The sequence below is a fragment of the Solanum tuberosum genome, unplaced genomic scaffold (assembly GCF_000226075.1).
Source record: "Solanum tuberosum cultivar DM 1-3 516 R44 unplaced genomic scaffold, SolTub_3.0 scf00330, whole genome shotgun sequence".
NCBI classification, from domain to species: Eukaryota; Viridiplantae; Streptophyta; class Magnoliopsida; order Solanales; family Solanaceae; genus Solanum; species Solanum tuberosum.
This window is the reverse complement of record NW_006239256.1, coordinates 665368-691502: the sequence shown is the minus strand read 5'-3', so window position 1 is coordinate 691502 and position 26135 is coordinate 665368. Positions and strand designations below refer to the sequence as shown.

Sequence of the window (26135 nt, the reverse complement as noted above, 5' to 3'; positions counted from 1 at the left end):
TTTTTTTTTTAATGTTTGTATTTGAGAATTATTTAAAATTGTCAATAATTTAGACAATAAGTTCATAGTTTTAAATATTCTCTCCGATCCATATTATTTTATCATTTTCTTTTTTACATGCATATTAAGAAATCATTAAGAAGAAAATAATTTTACTAATCCACCCCTTAAAAACTTATTGCGAATTTTACAAATAAATGTGAACACTTTCAAAAAGAATTAATTACAAGGATAATATATGAAAATTTTGATTAATGCTTTCTTGATTTAGTAAGGTGGACAACTAATTTTAGTAAAATAAACAATTATTATGAAACGGATGAGTAGTACTTAGTTTTATTTTTTGAAGTATACAAAATTATGTATTTATTTTCCTTTTTACTTGGTATACACGAAAGTTAGGATAGTGCATTTTTATTTATTTATTATTTTACTAATTTTTATTTATTTATGGTTTTCAAAATTGTTATAGTTTTAGTCTTATATATATGAGTAATAAGTAGCTTGTTAAATTGAAAATATGTGGAAAATTTTCTTGTAAGTAGATAAAAATTTAATGGAGTATATTTTTTGTTAGGAATATCATCTCAAAATAACTTGTTAAGGATATAATTAAAAAAATTGATAATTATTATTATTGATCGTTGCCATGATTATTTGTAACTTGAACCCACTTGAACAAAATTCTAGGTCCGCCACTGGTCATAACTGTCAGGCTATTGGGCAGTGTAGCTGGAGTTAATTACCATCCTCGGCCTCCATTTCACTCATGTTGCACTTTCTGCATATATTCAGGCATTCTTTGTTGAAGGAATTGCTCTATTAGTATTGCTTCATATGTCACTGTCCAGCAGAAGCAATCCACTTAATAAGAAGCTTTAGTTTTCCAAATTCGTTTCCATGGCAATCTTTTTTTTGATGAAGTAAGATGTTGTATTAGAAAGGCAATCGTTTCCATGGCAATCTTTGCGTTGCATTCTTGTATACGCTTGAATACTGAATATGCTTAGTTTTGTAAATGATGATAGAAATGGCATCTTAAGTTGACCTTTTCTGTAATGCTGCTTGAACTTGATATGAGTTTCCTCTTCCCCTTTGTGCTGTTTTGTTGATACAGTTTTACAAGTGGTTTGCGGATCTTGAAGCAGCCATGAAATCAGAGGTTGGTCTTAGCTTGTTTATATGTTTTCTGTTTCTTCCAAAAGTTATGACTCACATGCTTCCTCTTTTACACTTGCTGATAAAAAAATATAACATATGCTTTCTTTCTGTGCATAGACTGAAGAAAAATATCAGCATTATGTCAACACCTTAACAGAGCAGATTCAGACCTGCGATAGTATACTTCACCAGGTATTCTGAGAAGAAAAACAATGCTCTTATACTCTTCTCTTGAGCCTTTTTGTTGTTTCAGTTCATCTATCTATGCTTACTTTCGAGTCGACATGCCCTTGCCCTTAAAAATGGCTCCATTGCAGGTGGATGAAACACTAGACTTATTCAATGAGCTGCAGTTGCAGCACCAAGCAGTGGCAACAAAGACTAGAACCCTTCATGATGCGTGTGATAGACTGGTGTGTCAACCCATTTCTCTTAGCATGTGTGGTTACTTTAGCTATAGATTGTGCTTTTCTCTTTTTATCTGTTCAAAATTTTGAGGAACAGAGGAGTGGAGGAACATGAATTGTATGATAAGAGGATAGGTTTGTAACTAATGGAGTTCAATTTTTTAATGGACATAGTTTTGCCTTGCTCTATGATGTTGAAAGTCTTCATTGCCAATCTACTATATGGATGGATAGTTGCCAAATATCTTCAATTGCCACCTAGTACCAAGTAAATGCATTTCTTCATTTTGCGTTTACTTGTTTTTTCTTCTATCTGAAGTTGCTGTTTGTCTTAAAGCATTATCTAGGTACAATTCATGTCAATATTGCGTATTTATGATGTCCAGTGGGTGGTATTTGAAATTAGGAAGTTCCCTTTCAGTCTCTTATATTAATGAACATGTGATGTACATGTAAAGAGGTAATAATTAACAACAGGGAGCTGCATTGAATAATCTTCTTGTGTATTTCTTGTTTATTTGCAGCTTTTGGAGAAGCAGAAATTAATTGAGTTTGCAGAATCACTTCACAATAAGCTCAATTACTTTGATGAATTGGAGAATGTAAGGTCTGACTACCATTTATGTTGATAATAATATTCCATTGTTATTCAATTCCTTTTGCACTAGTTTCCACAGTAGTCTATCTATGCCTATGCTGAATTGCGTATGGTTCAACAATCTCCAAGGTTAGCTTTTACCTTCATATCCTCATTTTCCTACCCTTAATTTGGGTATCTCATTTCTGATTAGGGGGATGCGGATGGACTGCATCAACTTTATTTTGGATGCAGAGAGTTAATGCTATCTATATATTTATGCTTTGATACATTGGTGAGGAAATATACCTAACTGAGAGTTTGAACTATGGAAAACAGCTTTAAGAAGTGAGAGCTTTCTGCCTCAAGGGATGTGTTTCTTAATTAGATTTTTTCCACATCCACACACCGGAGGGCGGAGCTTTATTCTTTGTAATTAAGCTTTGATGTAGATCGTTTTCTTCCTCGTGTTACAAATGAGTCATCCAAAGCTATTCTTTCTTGGCTTTTCCAATCTGGTGCTTTTGGATTATTTTGATGTCTCTTGCTTAGCAAGTTATTTATTTAAGGTGATTTTTAATCTTGTCTTTTGGTCAACTCTTATTTCTCCTATTTATGTGCTTGGTGGATTCTAAAGGAAAACTTTTTCACTTGTGAGATTGAAAATGAGAATTCCTGTTTAAAATTCCCTATAGAGAAATAGGTTTTTCACTCTCCACTGTAGATGTTTTTGATTTAGTTACGCCCATTAGCCTAAAATATTCTAATGCCTTTTTGTTTAATTACATCTAATTGGGGCATTGCATCAACTTGATTTATCTTGTGCTAAATTTTCCCTTCAAGTCCTACTCTTCTTCTTGAATTTCTCTAAATGTCAAAATACCCAGTTTTCTGTTTTTTTTTTTAATTCCTCATGGTTGTCTTGCACTCCTGTTTGCAGGTTGCGACCACTTTTTATTCTCCTAGCATGAGCGTTGGTAGTACAAATTTTCTTCCATTGCTTAAAAGACTTGATGAGTGCATATCGTAAGTGACATTTCATTTCATATTACTGCATTGAAATCTATGAATATTAGAACCACTGCAATGATGTAACATCCATACTTTTCTTTGGTTATTTGTGAAGTTTACCATGTGGACATATCTAGAGTCACAGGTTTCTTGTAGGGATGTAATTCTTTTATCAATATTAAGTCCTGTTGAATTAAGCTTGTAAATCTATGCATAAGAGCACAAATAACCATTGTGTTTCTCCTGTGTGTCACTGAAGATATGTTGAGAGTAATCCACAATATGCAGAGTGCAGCATTTATTTGGTCAAGTTTCGACAACTTCAGGTACTTAAGAACTGACATCAACATTATGTAATCTACTATCATATATGAAATCACATTTCTTTATACAGTTGGCATGGTTTTATGACATTCTTGGACGTAAGAATTCTAATCCCATTTCCCATTCTCTCTCTCTGTCTGTTTTTCCTTTATCCTCCTGTAACCAGTCTCGAGCTCTGGGAATGATTCGCTCTCATGTTCTTTCCGTTCTTAGAAGTACTTCTTCTCAGGTAAATCTGCTTTATGCTTCACTGCTATATGCACTACAATCTTTGACTTGCAGATGAATGGTTGTACCTCCGGAGATAAGTATACCCATTTCATCAGGTTCAGGCTGCAATACGAAGCAGTGGTGGTAGCAAAACATCTTTTGCCGAGGGTATAGAGTCATCTATAATATATGTACGCTTCAAGGCTGCAGCAAATGAGGTAACATTGGAACATCTCCTTGCTTTTTAGTTTATAGAAACTCTATTAATTCGTTGTATCAGAATGAGTATTTCTAATCTCAAAAAAAAGAAAAACTAGGACTAGATTTTACGTGTAATCCATGAACCAAATGATCTTAGTTACCTGCAGCTTAAGCCTATCTTGGAGGAAATTGAAAGCAGAACACCTAGAAAAGAGTATATTCAACTTCTTGAAGAATGCCACAAACTCTATTGTGAACAGCGCCTTTCCTTGGTGAGTAGTAAGCTGCTCCTTTAAGTTCTCTCTCTCTCTCTCTCTATCTATATATATATATATATATATTACGTCTTTTTTCTTGGTTATTTTTTTTTTCTTCTCCTTGTTTTGTCATTTTAATTAGTACTCCTTCTGTTTCATTTAATTCAGATAAGAGATATAGTGCAACAGCGGATCTCTGAATTTTCCAGGAAAGAAGCACTGTCGTCTTTAACTAGATCTGGATGTGCATATTTAATGCAGGTACATTCAAATGGCTTCAGTACTTTTTACAATATTTTGTACTGGAGAACAATATGATTATTACATCTTGCCTTACAAAACTTGGATGACTGTTCTTTCTATGGTGATGGTGGTGGTTTTTTTTAGTGTTGGTGGGGGTGGGGGTGTGGGTATCAGAAGAAGAAGATGAAAAGACACAATTCAACGTTGACCTCCCAGTCTTGATAGTCATATGAACAATCCACATTCATTTTTCATTTTATTCGACAGGATGAATTCAAAGCAATTATCTCATTCTCAAAAAAATCAAAGTAACTAGTTGTAAATAAGTGAGTCACGTCTTACGTTTTCTTTTAGCAGTTGGCTCATCTTAGTGTAGATGAATATTTCCTCTAACTGGATCTAGGATAAATGAGCTAAAACTATAGCAGCCTTGGTTTCTTTGAGGAAGGAATCATATCTATATGTTTTTCTGTGAATCACTATTGCCAAATATATATATGAAGTTGCTTCTAACAAAGTCTTGCTAAAGGCATATTAGTGTAAAATTGTGATATATGTCTCTCCATACTTTACCTTTGACACCGTAAATGCAGGTGTGTCAGCTAGAGCATCAACTCTTCAATCACTTCTTCCCATCATCTTCAGAGGACATTTCGAGTTTGACTCCTCTTGTAGATCCTCTGTGAGTTGCCTAACTTCTTTTGTGGGGTTGTTTCTGCATTTGAACCATTTTGCTTCTTACATATTTCCTTTCCCGTTTTCTCTTTTCTAATTTGCTTCTTTTCCCTTTTTCTTGTCTTGGTTCGTTTGGGTGGGTAGGGGTGGGGGTGGGGAGGTTTGGATTATCTGTATTGTTTTTCATGCACCTTGTAAATAAGGAGCCAACATTGCGATTTTTTTGCGCCTGTAAGACTGTCATTTTGGTAGCTTGTGCCGTGCTGAAACCTCCCTACGCCAGAGTTGCTATCAGTGGTAAGTGGGTGTAAACATTTTCAGACATTATTTGAGTGCTAATAAAATCAGTGTGGACTATGAGGCGGCCCAATAGCTTAGTGATTGTCACTTTAGATCTTAGGGCTAGCACAAGATTAGTTCCTGCTTTGGAATTTGAAGCAATCCCGTGGGATCTATGCCTATCTATTCCTTTAAAAGAGCTGCTAAGATTTCCCTCTGGTTTGGATTTGCACCTTGCTTCGACCATCAGTTACGAATATGTGCTATATTTATATATCAAGTTAGTGTGGTCAACATTTGCTCCTGCAAAGCTTCAACTCCTTTTATGACCTTAAATTTTTGACTTTGAGATACAAATGTGGAGGTTACAAGTGAAACTTATAGTTACTTCAAGGCAAACAAGGTCCTTCGAGTATACGCCTTAACTTATTCTCCAAAACAGAAGTATAAGCTTTAACCTCAAAGGTGGGTAAACCGTTACTTTTTGAAAAAGGTGGAAGAACAATTATTTAAGTGAAGGGTAAAAAGTTGGCTCATTATCCATTAAGTTTAAACCGTGTACCAGTTGGCCCTTGGGATTGCTCGGTTAGGTGGGAAAGCAGTCTTCTATGCCTAGAAAAGTAGAATCATGAAGTCTGGTCTTATTTGTTTTCATGAAGATTAAGATGTTTGAATTTGAATACACATCTGAATATTAAGATTTAATGGTGGTGGTGGTGATGGCTAGCGGTGGTGGTTGTGAGTAGTAGCTAGTGTTGGTGGTAGTAGTGGTGGGTGGTGGTAGTGGCGGCTAATAGTGATAGCTATTGGTGGTGTTGAATGATAATGGTGGTTTGACTATATATAGTGGTGATTGTCGGTAGTGATTAGTGTTTGTTGTGGTAATGGTGGTTGGTGCTGATAATTATAAATGTGGCTAGTGGCGGTGATGATAGTTGGTGATCTAGTATCTAAATACATTTCATGGATCCTTGAAAGCTGTTTTAACATACCTGATTTTGTTATAAAGAGGTAAGGTTCATGTCCCCCTCTTATTTTTGTACATTATTTTTAATGGACGAAGTAGGGGTCAAGCTAAATCTCCTACTCCTAGTAGAAGTAGACCACTAGAGATGGCTGAAATAAATAAATAAGAAGTGGCAGTATTGGCAGCGGAGGTGGCTGTGGGTGAGGATGGCGGTAGTTGATAATTATGGGCGGTAAGCTGGTAATGGCAGTAGCGGCGAATGGATGAAATTGTTGAACTAGCATCTTTGTAGAATTTAAAAAAAAGATATCTTAATGATATTAAGACTTTAATAATTTAGATCTATTCAGACCCATTAAGTGGTTGTAACATGAAAAAAACAAATGCATTTAAGATTTGAATGACCCAGATCTAAAAAATAATCGGACTTAATGACTGAGATATGAATGGTTAGGATTAAGACCATCATTAAGTGCAAACAAATGAGGCCTAAGGAAGCCTAATTGTTGTCAATTACTACGTGTGATGTGCTTCTTTGTGAATTATCTCTTTGCTGACTCCTCTCACTATCTGGGACTTCCACTCACTTCCCCATTGGTGATATATTAAACGAGATGTCCATTGCACCTGTACCTTTCTTTTGGTTCATAAGTTCTCTTTTTTCCTTCTCTGGGTATTTTAACTTTCATGTATGTCCTTCCAGATTGTTGGGCAGAGAGACAGAAAGCCTTGCGCTTTTGTCCATCAAAATTTGACCTAGAGTATAACCTTCATCATTTTTATAGTTTTTCTTGTCAAGTCAATGTGATTAGATGATATCAATGAAGTGAGTTCAGTTTCTAAAAACATCAATGGAGTGAGTTACGGTTACTGATAGTTAATCTAATGGCAGATTTTCAATGTTGGTAAGCTTAATCAGTAGTGGAACATGTACCTTTTATATATAAAAAGGTGGTGGAACATGTTATCTGGTTCACTTGATAACATTACTCTTCTCTTTGCTCCATTCTATTAATTGGAGATATGCAATCAGATATTCTCTGCCTGCTGCATTCTCAAGCTATATTTCGACTAGCATCCTTTATTTGTAAATAAGCTTATTTATGTTGTCCATGAGAAGTCATATTTTGAGCTTACGTCCCAGCACAATTACATTTCCTTGTTATCTCTCCATAACATGATATGAATATTCTGTGCATAGCATCTAAAGCCACGTGCTCCTGACCCATCTCTCAGTTGGTCCAGTTACAGCAGTTTAATGAAGCATTGACACATTATACTCCCTCCGTCCCATTTTAGGTGACGGTGTTTAAAAAAGAAAGAAAGACTTTTGAAACTTGTGGTCTATAACAGGTCATAGACATTTATGTGACTATAAATCATATCATTAAGCATAGAAATGTGAGTTTAAAGTTAAATAGTTTCCAAAAAGGAAAAGGTGTCATTCTTTTTGGGATAGACTAAAAAGGAAAATGTGTTGCATAAATTGGGACAGAGGAAATATTATCTAGATGCCCCTGAATTTGCTGGAACTTGAACTTTGTATTTTTGATGATAAGTAACTTGATCATTATATGCCTTAAGGTTACAATTACCTCCCTACCAACTGCAGGTGTACTTTCCTCTATGATACATTGCGTCCTAAACTCATTCACGAAACAAATCTGGATGTTCTTTGTGAACTGGTTGATATCCTTAAAGTTGAAGTTCTAGGAGAACAATTGAGCAGACGGGGGGAGTCATTGGCTGCGCTACGTCCAACGCTGGACAGAATTCTAGCAGATGTACATGAGCGATTAACTTTTCGTGCTCGCACCTATATCCGTGATGAGGTAACATCCCAAGTATTGCTCGGCCATTTCATTTAAATGCTGTTTGGCGGCATATCTGTTACTCGGACATGAGTTAATATTATGCAAATCTTTGCTCATATAATTGTGCCACTTACTTTAATCTCTTTAATTTTATTTTCTGCTTTCCTTGATTTTACCCCTTAATTAGCACTCTCATGGATAGATGAATAGTGCCAAAATTAGTTACAGGATAAATAAGGACTTTTTTTCCTGTTGCATAGATTTTGGTTAAAAATGGAACGTTCATTTATACCCAAACATAAGCAGGTAGTATCTCATGGTATATACTATATACTGTTGCTCAATATCTTAACTTTTTCTCTTTATTGTTCTCTTAGCTGCACTATCTTCCATTGCTGTGATATGTAGTACCTTCCAAACAGAATCGCCCATTAGTGAAAATGAAGGATCTTTCATTGGAGTTTGAAGCACTTATCTTTTCAATTCTTTCTTATGATTGGCTTATCATGATAATGTACTCGGAAGTTGACTCTTGCACAGTGGAAGGAATATGCTTTGCGCCAGACTTCTGACAATTGGACATATCCAAGAGGCTCTTGAGTGAATTATACCAATTTATGTGATGTTGAGTAACCTTTTGGAATTTGAATCTAGTATGTACTTCATCCCTTTCTGCAATACCTGGTTTCACTTAGTGTTGGACATACTAAGGAAAAATGAAAATCTTAAAAGGTTGTACATTATAGTTTTTCTCTTTTTTGATAACTAAGAATAGCTTTATAAAAAGGCACCAAGATTGTGCTACTGAGGTACAGACAGAGCACAAAACATCTAATCTACACTGAAGTATGCAAACCCAAAGCCCCGAAAGGGAGAAGATTCCAGCCAAAGGCCTTACAAGTTACAACTCTCTGTCGCTACTTATTTACAAGTTCATGAAAAAATATTGGCCTATCCATCATTATGAGGAAATGCTTTCATGTTTACCTTATTTTTGGTATTGTTGATTGATATTTGTTCAATGTTCATTCGGTTCCCGAGCTAATCTTTTCTCCTTCCTGCCATACTTCCCTTTCTACTTTGTGCATCATTTGTTTGGATTAATAATGCTAAGTGGTATGAGCTTCAATGTTGTATAACTTCGCTTGAGATATGTTTAAATGGGAAACATGGTCAGTGATGATTCATATAGTTGGCACCAACTAGTTCAGAGTGAGGCGTAGTAGTTGTTGGTAGGAGTTCCAATGGATTTGTATGGAGATGAAAAATGTCGTCTATTAGGGAATATGATAAGTTGGGATTGATAAGAAAAGGAAATTAGACCATATGAGTTGGGGTGACTGGAGTAAAGCGCTCATGTATGTTTGGTTTCTGTATGCTTGAACTTCCTCAGAAGTAACCAGTGGTCTACAAATAATTTCGTCTGCCTTCTTTCCCTGCTTTGTTTTCAGATTGCAAATTACCTTCCTTCAGACGAGGATCTGGATTACCCTAAAAAGTTGGAGCAATCTGTTTCAGCAGAACTGGATTCACCATCTGTAAGTGCCAAACTCCTTGTCCTGTGACGTGTATTCTGTTGAATTCTGTAACATATATCTTTAGAGGAAGTAAAATCTAGGATGGCTTTTATCTCTATCTTTTTTTTGGGTCTTCGTAATTTTTTGGTGGAGAAGTTTGCATTCTCTTATGGAGGTTCTGTTAATCAATATCTTGCCTTAATGGTGTGAACTGACTCTTCTTGACCTGTGATTCTAGTTGGATGACATTTATTGCACAGTACGAACTACAAAGCAAGCTATATTAAAGTTAAAGGTGTAAAAATTGGAAATTTAGAGGTCTGATGGAATTTGTATATTAAAATTCTTTTTTCTTTTAAGAAAGAGTTATAGGATTTCTGGTAGTATAGACTATAGAGCTTTTAATTGGTTATTTTACTTTCAATAGGTCAAATTTGCCGCTTTAGTAACCTTCACAAAGACTTGGTGTATATCAATAAAATTGTTTTAGAAGAAAATAAGTTAATTTATGCTGATTTATGTAACTTGAATTTGTTTTTTTGCAGATACTTTTCCTGCCTCTTTGCTGTTAAACATGATTTTCTGCAATTTTGCACCATATTCTATGTATCAGTTTTTTTTTCTTTTGCTACTTCGCACCATATTCTCTGATTCCTTATTTTAAAGTTGGTGCAGACTGAACTAAATCAAGATGTTTCCGGAACCTGGTATCCTCCACTGGAGAAAACCATATCATGTCTATCAAAACTGTACTGTTCTCTAGAAACAGCTGTTTTTACTGGATTGGCTCGGGTAAGCAGTTGCTTGCTATCAATGTCCCTTTTAATCGTAGCCAGATGTTACTGGATCCTTATTTCCTCTTTTTTTTTCTCAGGAAGCTGTAGAGTTCTGCTCGTTATCCATTCAAGTAAGTTTTCTTCTTTAGTTGAAGTTCATGTATTCTATTCTGCTGATTATGCTGTTAAAATTTGTAATCTTGTATTTTTCATATTTTTTGTTCAATATGCTGTTTGTTATTGCTGAACTTCTAATTCCTTCAGAAAGCTAGCAAACTTATTGGCAAAAGATCGTCATCAATGGATGCACAACTTTTCCTAATAAAGCATCTACTCATCCTGAGGGAGCAGGCAGGTTTCTCTTACTTGCTTATGAAATTCCTAGTTTTTGTCATAGCTGCAGGATTTTCTAACTTAAGATGCCTTCCAGATTGCCCCATTCGACATAGAATTTTCAGTCACGCATAAGGAACTTGATTTTTCACATTTGCTGGTGAGTATTGAGTATCTACTATTTATGCTGGTATTTATTTCTTCGTTGTCCACCACTTCTCTGCTGCAGATGTATATTTCTTTGATAATTACATTATCTAACTTGGAGAAGAAGCTCTTTTTGGATATTTTTCTAGTTTGTTATGAAGGCAGAGTTTCCACTAGCAATATTAGATGGAAATCATCTCTTATGGAATCAAGAAGAAATGGAAAGTTGACTTCAGTGAATTCACACTAAGTAACCTGTTTGATCTCTGTTGTCAAGTTTGGAACCCTTGTCATTTTCCTTCACAATTTCCCTGATTTAATTCTTATGCTAACTCTGGCTGACACTGCTCATGGATGAATGCTGCATCAGGGCAGTTATGTGTTATTAATTTTTCCCTTGATTGTCAGTAAAATTGAAGTACAAGTCATTTCCAATCAAAATCTTAGTCAATTTGGAGTTAAACTTACGAGTTGCTTCCTTCACTAATTTTGGCCGAGTCAGACGGTGAGAATGCTCAAGTAACAGACTATCTCATGTATACGATTCTGATTCTATCCAGGATCGTGAAGACAGTGGTGTACTTGTACGTATAGCATATCAGAGCTGTAGACGAATAGTTGTCAGGTACCAAATGCAGGGAAGATTGGGTGGTAGTAGGATAAGGCCAGTCCAAACAGAGGTGCTTCCCAATATCCCTGAAGATCCTATCACCGAAAAGTTAAAAAATCTCTGAAGTCCAAATGATGCTAGCTGGAATAAAGATCTTTCTCTGGTATGCCAAAAGAATTTTCTATCCTACCCATAGGCTGGAGATACATTCTTGTCCAACAATATACTCATATTTCCTTCAAGCCTAATGCATCATACAATTCCAAACATTGCTCATCTCCATAAAGTTTTGCTCTTGCTAGAATATTCCAAAACCCAAAATTGATGCAAAGAACAAGCTTAGATGACTTAGTCAGCTGAAGAATATCTTCTCTCTGACACAAATTTTGAGGAATGACTTAAAACTCCCCAAAACATCTCTTTCTATACTGCAAAACAACTGTAAATTTTTGGAACATGTTTTTATGTATTCTGGGAGTGTGCTGGGTAATGCCTAAGACCACTAAAGGTTTGCTGATTAGTTGGAAGGAGATTGGGAGAAGAGAAGCAGATGAGGACCGGTGGGAACTGATCCCAACTTGCATTTGGTGGACTTTGTGGAAGGAAAGAAATACAGGATGCTTTGAAGATACGATTAACAACATTCAGAAAATCAAGATGAACTGCCTTAGTTTGCTTTACTTTTGGTGGAAACAGGATATGGTGGGGGTGGGGTGGGGGGGGATAGAACTTTTTGTTGATTTTATAGGAAATCTTTTTTTGGATAATAAGGGAAACCACAACTGCTACCCTTTGGTGCGGACAGGGTAAAAACCCCACTCCTATGCAATAGCTCGCAAACCACATTGGAGAGGTAAACCGCACTAGGCAATCCCGGTGCGACGAGCTCAACCCAGAAGGCAAACCCCTTGCTTTTCAGTGGCAATGGGTTTCAAGCTTGAGACCTCCAACATGAAATTAGGGTGATTTTATAGGAAATCTGTTAAGACTCCTGGATTAGTGTCTATGTTATTTGCCTTACCCTGAAGGGGTTGTAACTGATTCATTCTCATCATTTTTTGGATGATGAGTTCTGCTATTTTTGAATACTAAGTTACCTTTCTCTCAAAAAAAAAAACAAGCTTAGATGACAACAATATACATGTTGCACCCAAGATGCTGAATGATCTGCCACGATTCCCAGCAAAAGAACAATGTGAAAATAAACGAGAACGAGTCAAGTGTATAACCCCCACTATTGTGAAACTCATCAAAGGCCTCCATGAGCCCATGTTAAAGTATCCCATTACGTCTGAGAAAATGTCATCATAGCCCAACAACAACAAAGATTGTCTAAAATCCTCGCTTCCAAGGTTTTGGTCTAATGGTAGGATGTGTGGTGCGTGATATGTGGGTTAGGCACACACTATTGGTTTGAACCCTGCAACATATGAGGACCTCCTGGTATTTAAGTGGAGAAAGGTAAAGGAGCATGCTCATTATCTACTGAGCTTCAAATCGTGCATAACTAACCCTCGGGGATTTCTTGCTTATTAAAAAAATGATAGTCTAATATCATCTTAGAGTAGGAGATTCCACTTCTAAATCTAGGTTTGATAGATTCATGGTGTTCACTGATGGGGAGGAGATGGTTCCAAATATGTTGCAAGTCCCTTTTCTCAGATTGACATCAAATCATTTGCCTATCAGGTTAGATGGTAGTAGGAGGAGCTTGCATATTCTGTTCAGGTTTGAGAATATGTGGCTTAGAGCACCCGACTTTGTTGATAGAGTTAATGCTTGTTGGAATGGGTGTGAAGTTGTTGGCACACCATCTTTCTGACTTGCTTGCAAGTTAAAATTGTTAAAAAGAGATATAATGAAGTGGAATAAGGAGGTGTTTAGGAGGTGGAAATTAAAATGAGAGAGTTGATTAATGAAGTGGGGGAGATAGAGCATGCGAAAGGGGTGAGGGGGTTAGAAGAGAGAGAGAAAGAGAAAAATTGGAAGGAGGAAGCGAGGGGGGAGATTGCTGCTATAGCAGTTGCTCAAGAGACTAATTGGAGGGAAAAACCAAAGGCGTTATGGTTGAAGGAGAGGGATTCTAATACAAAAAAATTTCACAGAGTCGCAGTAGAAAATAGGAGGAAGAACTTCATTGAGTCTTTTGGTGTGAATGGTGTAGTGTGAGGGGGAGGAGGAAGTGAAAGGGGCCAATGTCGGTTTTTATGATCATTTGTTTAAGCCATAAGGAAGATATCAAGTGGAGACCGAAATTGAGCGGGGTTGGGTGGGTTAGTTTTTAGGTAGATATGAGAGGGAATGAGGGAGTGATTGTAAAGGGTTATAGATAAGAAGAGGTGAGGGAGGCAGTGGAGAGTTGTTGGGGGACAACTCCGGGACCGAACGGATTCACGTAGCTTTTTTCCAACAATAGTTGGAGGATAGTTAAAGGTAAGTTGATGGAAACCATTGTGAGGTTCCAAGCTACTAGGGAGTTTGAGAAAAGTCTTAATGCGTCTTTTATTACCATTGTGATTTGTGTCAAAGAAGGATGGAGCGACCAATTTACGGATTATAGACCTATTAGTCTGATAGGAACCACTTACAAGATTATCTCTAAGGTGCTTTCTAATAGACTAAAGAAGGTTTTGTATGTGTACTTCTCAAAATGCTTTTGCGGAAGAAAGACAAATACTAAATGTTGCTCTGGTGGCAAATGAAGTGGTTGATTCTAGAAAGAAGAAGGTATTTTCTGTAAGTTGGACCTTGAGAAAGCTTAGATCATGCGAATTGGGAATTCTTGGATTCTATTATGTTGAAGATGGGTTCTAGACACAAGTGGAAGAGATGGATCAAACGAGTTGAGGGAAGTTTTTCCTTATTTATATTGTGTATCTTGCCAAAGAGAGAAGACAATCTAACAAATTAGTGGGTCTCACAAGGGGGATATTCATGGGTACTTAAGATTCGGTAGGAACCTACATGATTCAGAGATTGAAGAATTTGACAATCTGATTGAGCTTTTACATAGGCTTACCACACCTAATAATTTATCCGATCTATGGAGCTGGCGAGAGAGTGGAGATGGGTTATTCATTGTTAGCTCTTGTCATAAGAGCTTACTAGTGAGAGGGGAAGATACTTTCCCCACAACTCTATTTAGATTCCTAGAGCTTCGAGGAAGGTGTGTTTCTTTGTAAGGTTGGCGGGAAGGGGTGCGGTCTTAAAAGCGGCAAATTTGAGGAGGAGGAGGATCACCTATGTTAGTTGGTGCGTTATGGGTAAGTGTGTATGAGAAAAACAACGTGGCTAATCGGTCATGGAGGGTGGCCCTCAACTTGTTTAGGATGCAATGGGTGATGTCGGGAATAGTGAAGGAGGCATGACAAAGTTGGATGCCGGGCACAATGAAGGAGGCTTTACAAAGTTGGACTCGTAAGAGGGGGAAGAGAAGCTTTAGGGCATAGAGTGTTGCCCATTTAGCAATCATGTGGGTCATTTGGAAAGAGAGAAATAGGAGGGCATGCAAAGGAGTGGAGCAAGACTTTGTATAATTGCAGAGTAGTGTTTTGTCTCTAGTTTCTTTTTTGGTGTACTTTCGAGGTCCCTATTTGCATAGAGGATTGAATCTCTTATGTTGAGAACCATATTTTGATTTAGGCTCTCTACTTTTGATATACGGCTTGTATACGGGCTAATACCCCCATTTGTTAACAAAATGATTTACCTTCTCAAAAAGAATAATTCTGTAATTCTATAGTGGAATGGATCATCAGTTTAAGCCTTCAAATCTGAGCTTTGAAACCGTGCGTGACTGATCCTCGGGGATTTCTCGGTTATAATCAAATGATTATCTAATCACATCTCAAAGCCATTGACCATCTCCTATTCTGTAGTGGAATAGACCATCAGTTTAAGCCTTCAGATCTAATGCTACATGTGTCCAATTTCTTAGCTTTAGAATGTTTGATTGACTGTTAGATTGTAAAACTTACTTTTATAAATTTCCAGGAGCATCTGAGGCGGATTCTAAGGGGTCAGGCATCAATCTTTGACTGGTCGAGATCAACTTCATTAGCTAGAACTTTATCTCCACGAGTTTTGGAAAGTCAAATTGACGCCAAGAAGGTACCTGATCCACTTAGTTTACAGTAGTTTTCACTTGAGTAGCTTTTTGTATCAATGGATTGTTGTTATTTTTATTTAACGTTCTCGGCTCATCAAAAAATATTAATCTACATGCATTTTGGTTGACTCTTCTGTATGAACGATTATCACTTAATTGTAGTGTCAAAAAAAAAAAAATCGTGTCAAAAACAATTATCACTTAATTAATCACTCTACACCTAAATTCCAAACTAGTTATTATCGACAGTCGTCATAATATGACAACTTTTTTACTAACCATTAACCTGCATCACACTCCTGGTGTAACCGTACTTGGGAGCAGTTATGGTTGCTCAAAAGGTTATTTCACATAGGTGAATTTCAGTATAGAGAAGTGTTCATTTCACTATTTTGTTCTGCAATCTGTTCCACAGTTCTTTGCTTAGTGATCCCATAGATTGGTAAACAACTGGAGGGCATTGAATAGCATACTAATGTCGAATACCATAATTCATCACTATCCAAATTAAAAAGAAAAAAAGAAGACATCTAGGAAGCATGTATTCTCAAGCTCTGAACAGTGAGGGGCAATACATTGTACACTATAAGTGAGTGTGTCCCTTCAAGAGCTGTGTTGATCCTTGTTTAGCAGTAGCTGACTGATCCATGCTGATAATGATTAATGATGTCTGAGAACCCTTGATTTAAGTACTTTTTAAATTGCTAGATTGTTATTGGCCATATGCTAAGAAAATTTGTGCTTCCTCGTTGTCACGACCCAACCCACTGTGCCGTGCGGATACCAACTCTAACACCTAGATAGGAGCACCCTTACCCCAAAACTGAAACATGAAATGCAAGTGAACAAATATAGGCTAAACACGTTATTTAAATACATCAATACTCAAACTTAGTTAAAACAAAGTACTTTTGTCGAGAATTAAATTAAGCCCACCCAAGGAACTAATCTAAACAGGTACAAGGGCTTCTAAAGAGTACAAATTATGAAAGAAATAAGACACAACTCCCACCCTAAGGAAAGAGGAGTGGAAGCTGCTGTCGGAGATCATTATCGTCTTATCCTATGAAACGTCAGCAACCAGACTATGCCAAGTGACATAACAAGAGTAGTATCCGTACATACAACACGTACTAGTAGGCATCATCAGTCGATCCGAATCCCACATAATATCAATGCAAATAATCAAAGAAACATGAAACTTGGAGATATAATTAGGACTCCGACCCTTCAATCACTACCCTTACTACCAAGCAATTCTACCCTGGAACTCATACGCTCTATCCCAAGTCACCCACCTCCTTCCGCCGTCAACTCTACCATCTAAGCCCTTTTCGCCTCATATCAGATCATAACCTAACACTTCTATTACATAGAGACTTTCCGAACCACTCATTCTACCAACACCAGAATTCCTCTACTAAATCCAAGTCCACTACTAACTCTGTTAACCGGTCTACTACTCTCTCTCAAGCTCTCATGCCAACTCCCTGGCCCTTGACCAATTTACTAAGGCACCTGCAAAACTCCCACTAAACCACCTTGACTCAAATCCCTTTTATCAGATATGTCCCAGACCACCCCTTGACAAAACCGTGCAAACTAGTGCATAAACAAAACTCCCCGTTAACATCCTGACTTAACAACCACCCAAGACATGTCCAAAAACATAACAATCAAACATACTTGATTCATCATACCTTTCGAGTAAGCCAAACCACCAAGGATCCCTAAGACATCATTCATAGTGTTTAACGTGCAATCCCGATTTAAATTTTTTTGAGTTCATTCGTAAGACGCGTGTGTCTACTTATTCAACTTTAAGTGCTTGCTTGTGCACACCCAAAGTCAGACGACATAGATGACAACTAAGGCCAAGTTAAAGAGCACATTTATATATTATAACTTTGTTTTTCTTGTTCTTTTCCTGTCAATTTTCTTAGTTATTCATTAGCTCTATCATCTTTTTTTTGATAAATCAAATAAATTATATTAATTTATGCCAAATCAGAGTTCCATTAACATTATTTGTGAAATTCCTTGATGCATCCATTGCAACAAATTTATGCATTCTTAAGATCATACACAGATCTTAAAATTGGCTTTGGACCGGTATTCTATCCCAATTGTTCTGTAAAGACAGTTTTATTTTCTTCACCATAGTTCTATGGCAAATAAAACACTTATTTGCTAATAATTCTGATGCCCCTTCCTTTTCTTTTGTCATCATAGTTTTTAAAGTTGGAGGTTTGGATACGTCCAGAGTCTAAAGAATTATGGTTAAGCAAGCCAAGACTGAATACTTGGAATGCAAGTTCAGTGATGTGACACATGATTCTGACGTAGAAGTGATGCTTGATACACAGGTCATCCAAAAGAGAGGTAGTTTCAAGTATCTTGGGTCTATTATCTAGGGGATTTGAGAGATTAATGAGGATGTCACTCACCATATTAATGTCGGGTGGATGAAATGGAGGCTCACATCCAAAGTCTTTTGTGATAAAAAAGTGCCACCTAAACTAAAGGCAAAATCTATAGAGTGGTGGTTAGACCAACTATGTTGTATGGGGTAGAGTGTTGGCCAGTCAAGAATCCTCACATTCAGAAGATGAAAGTGGCGGAGATGAAGATGTCGCGATGGATGTGCGGGTATACTAGGAGAGACGAGATTAAAAATGAGTATATTCAAGACAAGGTGAGAGTGACTTCGGTGGAAGACATATGTCTGAAGCAAGGTTGAGATGGTTAGGAAATGTGATGAGGAGATGCATGGATGCCCCATTGTGAAGGTGTGAGAGGTTGGGTATGGATCGATTCAGGAGAGATAGTGGTAGACCGAACAAGTATTGGGGAAAGTGATTAGACAAGACATGGTGCAGTTGCATCTTACGGAGGACATGACCTTAGATAGGAAGGTGTCGAGGACACGAAGTAGGGTAGAAGTTTAGTAGGTCAGAGTACATCCATACTGGTAGGTAGGAGTGCATTGTCTTGTTGCCCTTATCAGTAGTTGTAGTACTACTCTTTTAGTTTCTTGTTCTTTGATTTCTCTTACTATCTATTGTTTTGTGTAGTTCGATTATAATATTATTTTATGGAAGTACTGTTCTGCTACTTTCAATTGTTTTTGTTACTGTATATTGTCTCTTGTATGTTTCCATTACGTTTTCTCTAAACTGTTTTTGTCTTGAGTTGAGGGTTTATTGGAAACAACCTCTCTACCTCACATCTGAGGTAGAGCTAAGGTTTGCGTACACTCTACCCTCCTCAGACCTCACTTTGTGGGACTACACTAGGTATGTTGTTGTAGTTTTCAAAGTTAGGTATAGGTGGAAGGGTGGTAAAACAGGCTTATGTTCTCCTCTTTGTCCAGTTATGCTTGATGATTTGTTATCCTTCCTTTCTTATTTTACCTTCGGCTTGCCTCTTCCTTTTCTTTGAAACAAGGGTATCGACATTAACATTGAAAGATGCGACTTTATCAACCCTCATCCTTGGAAAAAGTTGGGCAGGGTGAAATAGATGGCTATATAAATGATGAATACAAAATTTTTGAAGTTCAATTTGTAAAACGCTTCTTTGAATGCAGGAATTGGAGAAAAGCCTGAAAACTACTTGCGAGGAGTTCATTATGTCAGTGACTAAGTTAGTTGTGGAACCATTGCTTTCTTTTGTGACAAAGGTTAGTTCTGTTTTCCATTTTCACCTTTTGTCGTTTTCTTTATGTAGGAGCAATCTTTCAACATTTTCAACTTTATTCTTTAAATAATTAACGATTTCTGTTGGGGTACCTTCTCTTCTTTTTGGCTTCTTTACTTGCTATTTCTTTTTCCTTGAGCCGAAAGTCTATCAGAAACAACTTCTCTACCTCCCAAGGTTTGTGTACACTCTACCCTCCCCAGACCCCACTTGTGGGATGAAACTGGGTATGTTGTTGTACCTTTTCTTCTCCTGATGAAGAACATTTTCTCCATCCCACATATCTCATTCGTTACAAGTGTAAATTTGCACTATTTATAAATAAGTAAGTGTAAGCTTCCATCTCCTTGATTACTTTCAACTTCTTTCATACATTTCTATATGATTAATTCACCACCATCTTTTTCTCATCTAATTTTTGTATTGAATCTTACCAGCTGTGTCTATACCTTTGGGCTTTGACATTAGAGTTTGGGACATAATACCTATGTCTCTTGTTTGTCTTATAACTGCCATTTGAAACAGTTGTAGCTTTGTAGTATTATAAGAAAACACAAACACTTTGTCCAATTAACGGATTCCAGGCTGTACAACTGAATTATATAAATGTGGATTTTCCTGATTGTATCTCCATAACCATTTCATTAGTCAATATCTTAACTTCGGAAGTTCTTGGTGGTTTTATGTGAGGTTGAACCTTCAATGAGACAAGTGTCAAGTGGAGGTGGTGGCGCAGCAAGTGTTGACACAACTTTGAGGAAGAGGAATTAGGTGGTGACAGAGTGGAAGGAAACATAGTGGTGTATGGAAGGAGGAATAGGGAGAGGGGAAAGGAAAAGGAGGGGTAGGAGGTGAAGATAGGGGGAAATAAAAAGATGTGGTCAATGGATATTAGGATAAATAATTGTAATATGAGAGGGATGAGTGACCTGAACAAAACGGTCATCATCAAGATAGGCATAAGAAAATGCGGGTAAATCTACCCCACTTTTAGAAACTGAAATGGAGGTGTCAGATAGTATTGTGAGAAGTATGCGGTGTTAAGGGGGTAGGGAAGAACGTTGGAGGAATGAGAGGAAATTAGAGACTGTGGAGGTTAAGAAAAGTGAGTTTATGTTAGCAGCTCAGTTTAGACACACTGGAAATGGGATGGGATTTCGAGGAGGGGGTTATGGTCTGTGGGAGGGGTCTAAGGAGAATTTTTGGGAAGAACTTTAGCTCTTTATCTGTCTCCTTTATTTTTTAGAAATCTGGTACTCCAAGGAGATGGTTAAAAACCCAAGAGCTGCAAAATATTGGACAAACTGAAACAACAACATACCCAATGAAATCCCATAAGAGAGGTCTGGGGAGGGTAGAGTGTACGTAGACCTTATCACTACCTCGTGGAGGTAGAGAGGCTGTTTCCGATACACCCTCGGCTCAAGTGCAGCAATTTCAGGTATAAAGAAGAAGACAGTGACAAAAATACAACAACTAATAGGAGAAGCAGTGCAAAGCCTACAAGAAAAGAATATGAACAGCCACCGAGTAGTGCAGTAGCCTCAACATAATAAACAGATGAAGATAGATATAAAAAACTAGAACTAACAAGAATAGGGCTAGTACCACGACAAACACCACAAGCCTGAACTCTCAAAAGCAAGGCAACACTCCACTACCTACTAACCTTCTACCCTAATACATGATCTCCACACCCTCCTATCTAAGGCCATGTCCTCGGTAATCTAGAGCTGCGCCATGTCCTGTCTAATCACTCCTCCCCAATGCTTTTTCTGCCTACCTCTACTTCTCCTCGTGCCTGCTACATCCAACACAACCTTTAAAATTCAAGGATGATGGAACCGCCCTCTACCCTTCCCCACCTAAATACTGGACTTAGTTCACTTGGGTTCTCAAACTTATAATGTAAGACACAAGTCCCTCAACCTTTGAGCTAACCCCTTTGAAATTTTACATAGTCATCACTCATCACTATATCATGTATAACACAAAGACACCAATGTGAAATCTATAATTTAGGTAACTAGCTACAATAACACCTGTTATCTATAATTCAGGTAACTAGCTACAAATACCATCAATTATTTAATAAGATGATGCTGATTCCTTAGTAGACATCATAAAACCCTTGTAAAATGAAATAGGACATACCTTTTGCTTGTTTGGAATCTGCAAATATGGCTACTATCATAGCCTTTTTGCTGATTTTCAATATGTGACCCTCTTTTTTACAAAAACAATAAGTGATTTAATTCGCACGATTGTACTTGACATTGTCGGTTTTTGCATTGGGTGGTGGTGGTGGTGGTATGGCCCCGCACTGTCTCTATTTTGAGTCAATATCATTGGTATTTGACCTGAGACGTATTACTGATGGACATGGGAAGCAGTAATAGGACTTGTAATCAAGGTCTGAATGCATCGTGAGCTTAAGTGTTAGAGTTGAAATCTGATGTTTTTATGACCTTGCAGATTTGTTCATTTCCTTATGAATCTTCTTTTTTAAGATTTTAACTATTAGGTATGAAATGTCTATAGGTTACGGCTGTTAAAGTTGCATTATCTGGTAGTCAAAATCAAAAACTGGAGTCTGGGATTGCAAAGCCACTCAAGGATCATGCTTTTGCTTCACCAGAAAAGATTGCTGAGCTCCTTCAGAAGGTAAACAGATAGATAAGCTTATCTTTTGTTGAAATAAAGAAAAAACCTTTGTGCAACACTGATTTTGTTTTACACAAATTGCTGAATTAACCAAAATTATCAAACCAATCAATTTACTGGGTTTTTAATCAACAAACATCATGCCTGCTGATCATTTGTTATTCAATCAGTTTCTCCCTCTCTTTTGACTTACATGCTGATTCATATTTGGCACAGGTCAACACAGCAATAGATGAAGATTTGCCTAGGGTATTGGTAAAAATGAGGCTGTATCTGCAGAACTCATCGACACGTGCAATACTTTTCAAACCCATTAAGTAAGATCTTTTGTGCAGTTATATCGTAGTAAAACCTGTTTAATTTGTTTATATTTTAAATCTTTATACTTGTGAGAAGTAAAGGCACAGGAACATATTATTGAATTGTGTAAACCACATTATTACAGTGAGCCTATACATTACAATCCTTTTACATGTAAGACAATATACTGAGTTTCTTACAAATTTAACTTATACGTGGACTAGTGAGGGACTAGGTGAAAGTACGTGCAAGCTAATTATTTGATGTCACAAACTTTGTAACAATATCTCCCAACAGCTAAGTTGTTCGGACTCTGTTGTGGCCTGTGGGTGTCCGTTATGGGTGTGGATCAAGAGGTCGGATCCTTACATGATTTATATTTTAAGATTTTAGGGGTATGAATCCAATTATGGACACAAGTGCGGGGATTATGCTAAAAATAATTCAAATATCTTTAAGTAGAGTTATGAAAATATATCTAAATTATGGTGGACTATTTGGAAGGAAAACAATACACTAACTTTTGAGAGCAAGTTTGAATATGTAATTGTTATTAAGTACAAATGCAACTATTTTTTAGGTGTAACATGACTTACTAATCATATACAAACCATTATAGACTTCTTGAGTTCATTGCACATTCAACAATGATATTGACCTGAAAATATCTCTAAAGCACCTTGTGGTTGCAAACTTTTTAATACAAATATCTTTTAATGATAAGAAAGATAAACCTAAATTACGATTGCACCATATCTTTTGTTTTGATTTCAGAAATAATTGTATCTGTGTCAAATTTCTCTATCTATTTTGGTGAAAGTATCCAAAATAGATTGATCCTATCCAGTATAGATCCCACACCCACAACCATGTCGTGTCGACATGGGTATGACACCAAATGTGAAGAGTCTTTGCAACTTAGCCTGAGGGTGTTTTTTTTCTCTGATGAAGTGACATTCAATCTAAATGTGTTTAGTTCTCCAGTGGAACATCGGATTTGGCACAATATTAAAGGCAGTTTGATTATCACACAGGTTCCATCTAATTGATTTCTTCAAATTTCAGTTCTCTGAGCAATTGTTTCATCCATCCAAACTAGATCGAGTAACCACACTTAGGTTCTTACTTTTCCAAGATGTAATTTTACTCAGAATTTATCTAAAGCATACTTCTGTTGTGATATAACTATACTTGATCTAGACAAGAGCGGCCTCAATACTTAGAAAATACTTCAATCTTCCTAAATCCTTAGTTTGGAAGTTCTGAAAGAGATGTTGCTTCAGACTAGTGATACCATCCTGATCATTGCCAGTAATACTGTAATAGCAATACGTTAACATAAACCACCAAATAAATACACTGATTGAGAGTGATCAGCTTCACTACAAGTCATGCCGAACACCTGAATATCTGTGGTAAGACTGTACAAAAAGAATGACTCAAAACACGCTGGAAAAGTGCGCTGGGTGTGTGGAGCAGATGCACCGCCGTAGACCTTGTTGTTGCCGGCACATGGGCGTCCATGAAGGGTCAGATGCTGGAGGGGCTTGCTGGGGTGTGCTCACTTGAGTTTTCTGGACCTCGTGGTAGTGTTGGCTTTTTGCACAACACTCACAAAAGAAGAGATGACACAAATTCAGCCCTAACAGTAGCTGGAAATTGAAACAAGGTGACCTGTCTGACTGAGTTCCCTTTCCCGGATGCATCTCACCAATGCTTTGATACCATAAGTCAAGGCATCGGAAAATACTATTGAATTATGTAAACCACATTAATACAATCAGGCCCTGTTTATAGACATTACAATCCTTATCCATTAATATTCTAACAATACTTTGTGTCTGTATGTGTCCTCTGGTGGGTTTAAGTTTCCGAAATTAGATATAAATTCATGCTGTTCAGACATAAAGAAACAACAGTTCTCCTTTCTGATGTCCATTCCCAGCATAATCTTGTTCATTCCCTAATTATGAGGGACAACTTGTTGAAATTTTTGTCCCGGTTTACTTTTCATGATGTATTTATGGTCGCAATAAGCTACAGCCTATGCATAGGCGGCGTGCCAGAAAATGTAACTGGTGACATTGGCTTCCTACAAGAATGATGTAATTATTAAGGAAATATGCAAACAACACACTATTTAATTTCTGTGTGTTATGGTCATGCTTTGTATTGTTGCAAATTCTGTACTTTGTACTTCTTTTATCATTTAAACAATTCTGAGACTCTAAATCCGTTTTCATATTTGTGCAGGACTAATATATTGGAAGCACACATTCAAGTGCTATCCCTTCTGAAAAAAGAATATACACCTGAGGATAGACAAGACCTTGTCAAGATGGTCTCAATGCAGGATTTGGAAGCTAAACTAGATAAGCTTCTATAATGAGCTTCCGTTATAGAAACTTATCATTTAGTGGTTATCATAAAGCTTCTACGATGAGCTCCCAAAGCGATGCTTTCTTCAACTCCGACTTCTGTAATACCAGAATTTATCGTGGTGGAGGTTCCGGGAACTTCTTGGCATGAAGGAAGGTTTTAACCCCAGTGCAATTCATATACATCGATCCTACAGTAATTGTAGATCATACAAGTAAAGCTTTGTTGAAGAGTTGACTTCGGGATTTGTCGTTATCAGAAGAATTTCCCATTGATTCCCTCAGGCTGTGAACAGAACTTTGATTGTCATAGTTTGACTTGACACAAAATCTAATTAAAAAATGAGAACTTTTGGGACATGATCTTAAACATATTATAACATTTGTGGGTGTTATAAACTTTTTGAAACATGTGATTTTAAATGTGTCAATAGTATGTGTAGCTATAAACTAAATTTCAATGAGCTGGGTTGTGAAAGTGAAAACCCTACCTTAATTGGGATCAAAGCATCTTATGATGCAGGATCCTATTTCCCTATTCTTCAATAGTATGGTATCTTCACTTTTCTTGCTCTGTTTATATGCTCCCGTAGCAATACTAGCTCATGTGCAATAGTAAGTAGTTGTGAGAACATAAAAGTTAATAAGCTCCCATAGCAATAGTAGCTATTGTGTAATAGTAAATAGTAGCGAGAATAGAAAAGTTAATAAGCTCCAGTAGCAATACTAGCTCATGTATAATAGTAAGTAGTAACGAGAATAGAAAAGTTAATAAGCTCCGGTAGCAATGCTAGCTCCTGTGTAATAGTAAGTAGCAGCGAGAAAAGAAAAGTTAATAAGATTCAGTAGCAATACTAGCTCCTGTGTAATAGTAAGTAGTAGCAAGAACAAAAAAGTTAATAAGCTCCAGTAGCAATTCTAGCTCTCGTATAATAGTAAGTAGTAGCGAGAACAGAAAAGTTAATAAGCTCCAGTAGAAATACCAGCTCCTGTGTAATTGTAAGTAGTAGCGAGAACATAAAAGTTAATAAGCTCCGGTAGCAATTCTAGCTCTTGTGTAATAGTAAGTAGTAGCGAGAATATAAAAGTTAATATGCTTCAGTAGCAATACTAGCTCTGGGTAATAGTAAGTAGTAGCGAAAACTAAAAAATAATAAGCTCCAGTAGCAATACTAGCTCTTGTGTAATAGTAAGTAGTAGTGAGAACAGAATAAGTATAATTGCATCCGGCCTTCTGATCAAGCAAGCGATCAATGATTGCAATCAAACAAGCTTCTTGTTAAGAAAATATATGAATCTCTTCTTCTTCTTTTTCCCCGAGGAAATAGTGGGAGGTGGGTATATTTTATATTTTATAATCATTAAAAAAGTTTTAGTTTTAAATATTATATTTTACATCCTTCTTAGTTTGAGAAAATTATGCAAAATAGCAAACATTTAGCTTATATTAGGTACTATAGTTACAATTTTAAAAAAT

The 26135-nt window shown here is 36.8% G+C and overlaps 1 protein-coding gene across 1 annotated transcript; it reads left to right on the top strand.

The window, feature by feature from the left end:
- Positions 1-1075: 1075 nt before the first annotated feature.
- Positions 1076-25074, top strand: LOC102583910 (conserved oligomeric Golgi complex subunit 3-like; the record flags this gene model as incomplete). Its single annotated transcript, XM_006360824.2, has 22 exons — positions 1076-1162; positions 1279-1353; positions 1479-1574; positions 2093-2170; positions 3086-3171; positions 3416-3482; positions 3647-3709; positions 3807-3908; positions 4059-4163; positions 4317-4409; positions 4985-5073; positions 7925-8144; positions 9578-9664; positions 10319-10435; positions 10518-10550; positions 10684-10770; positions 10850-10912; positions 15503-15619; positions 19207-19299; positions 21858-21980; positions 22197-22297; positions 24534-25074. Coding segments are annotated over 22 exons (2115 nt in total), but the record flags the coding sequence as incomplete, so codon positions are not given.
- Positions 25075-26135: the final 1061 nt, after the last annotated feature.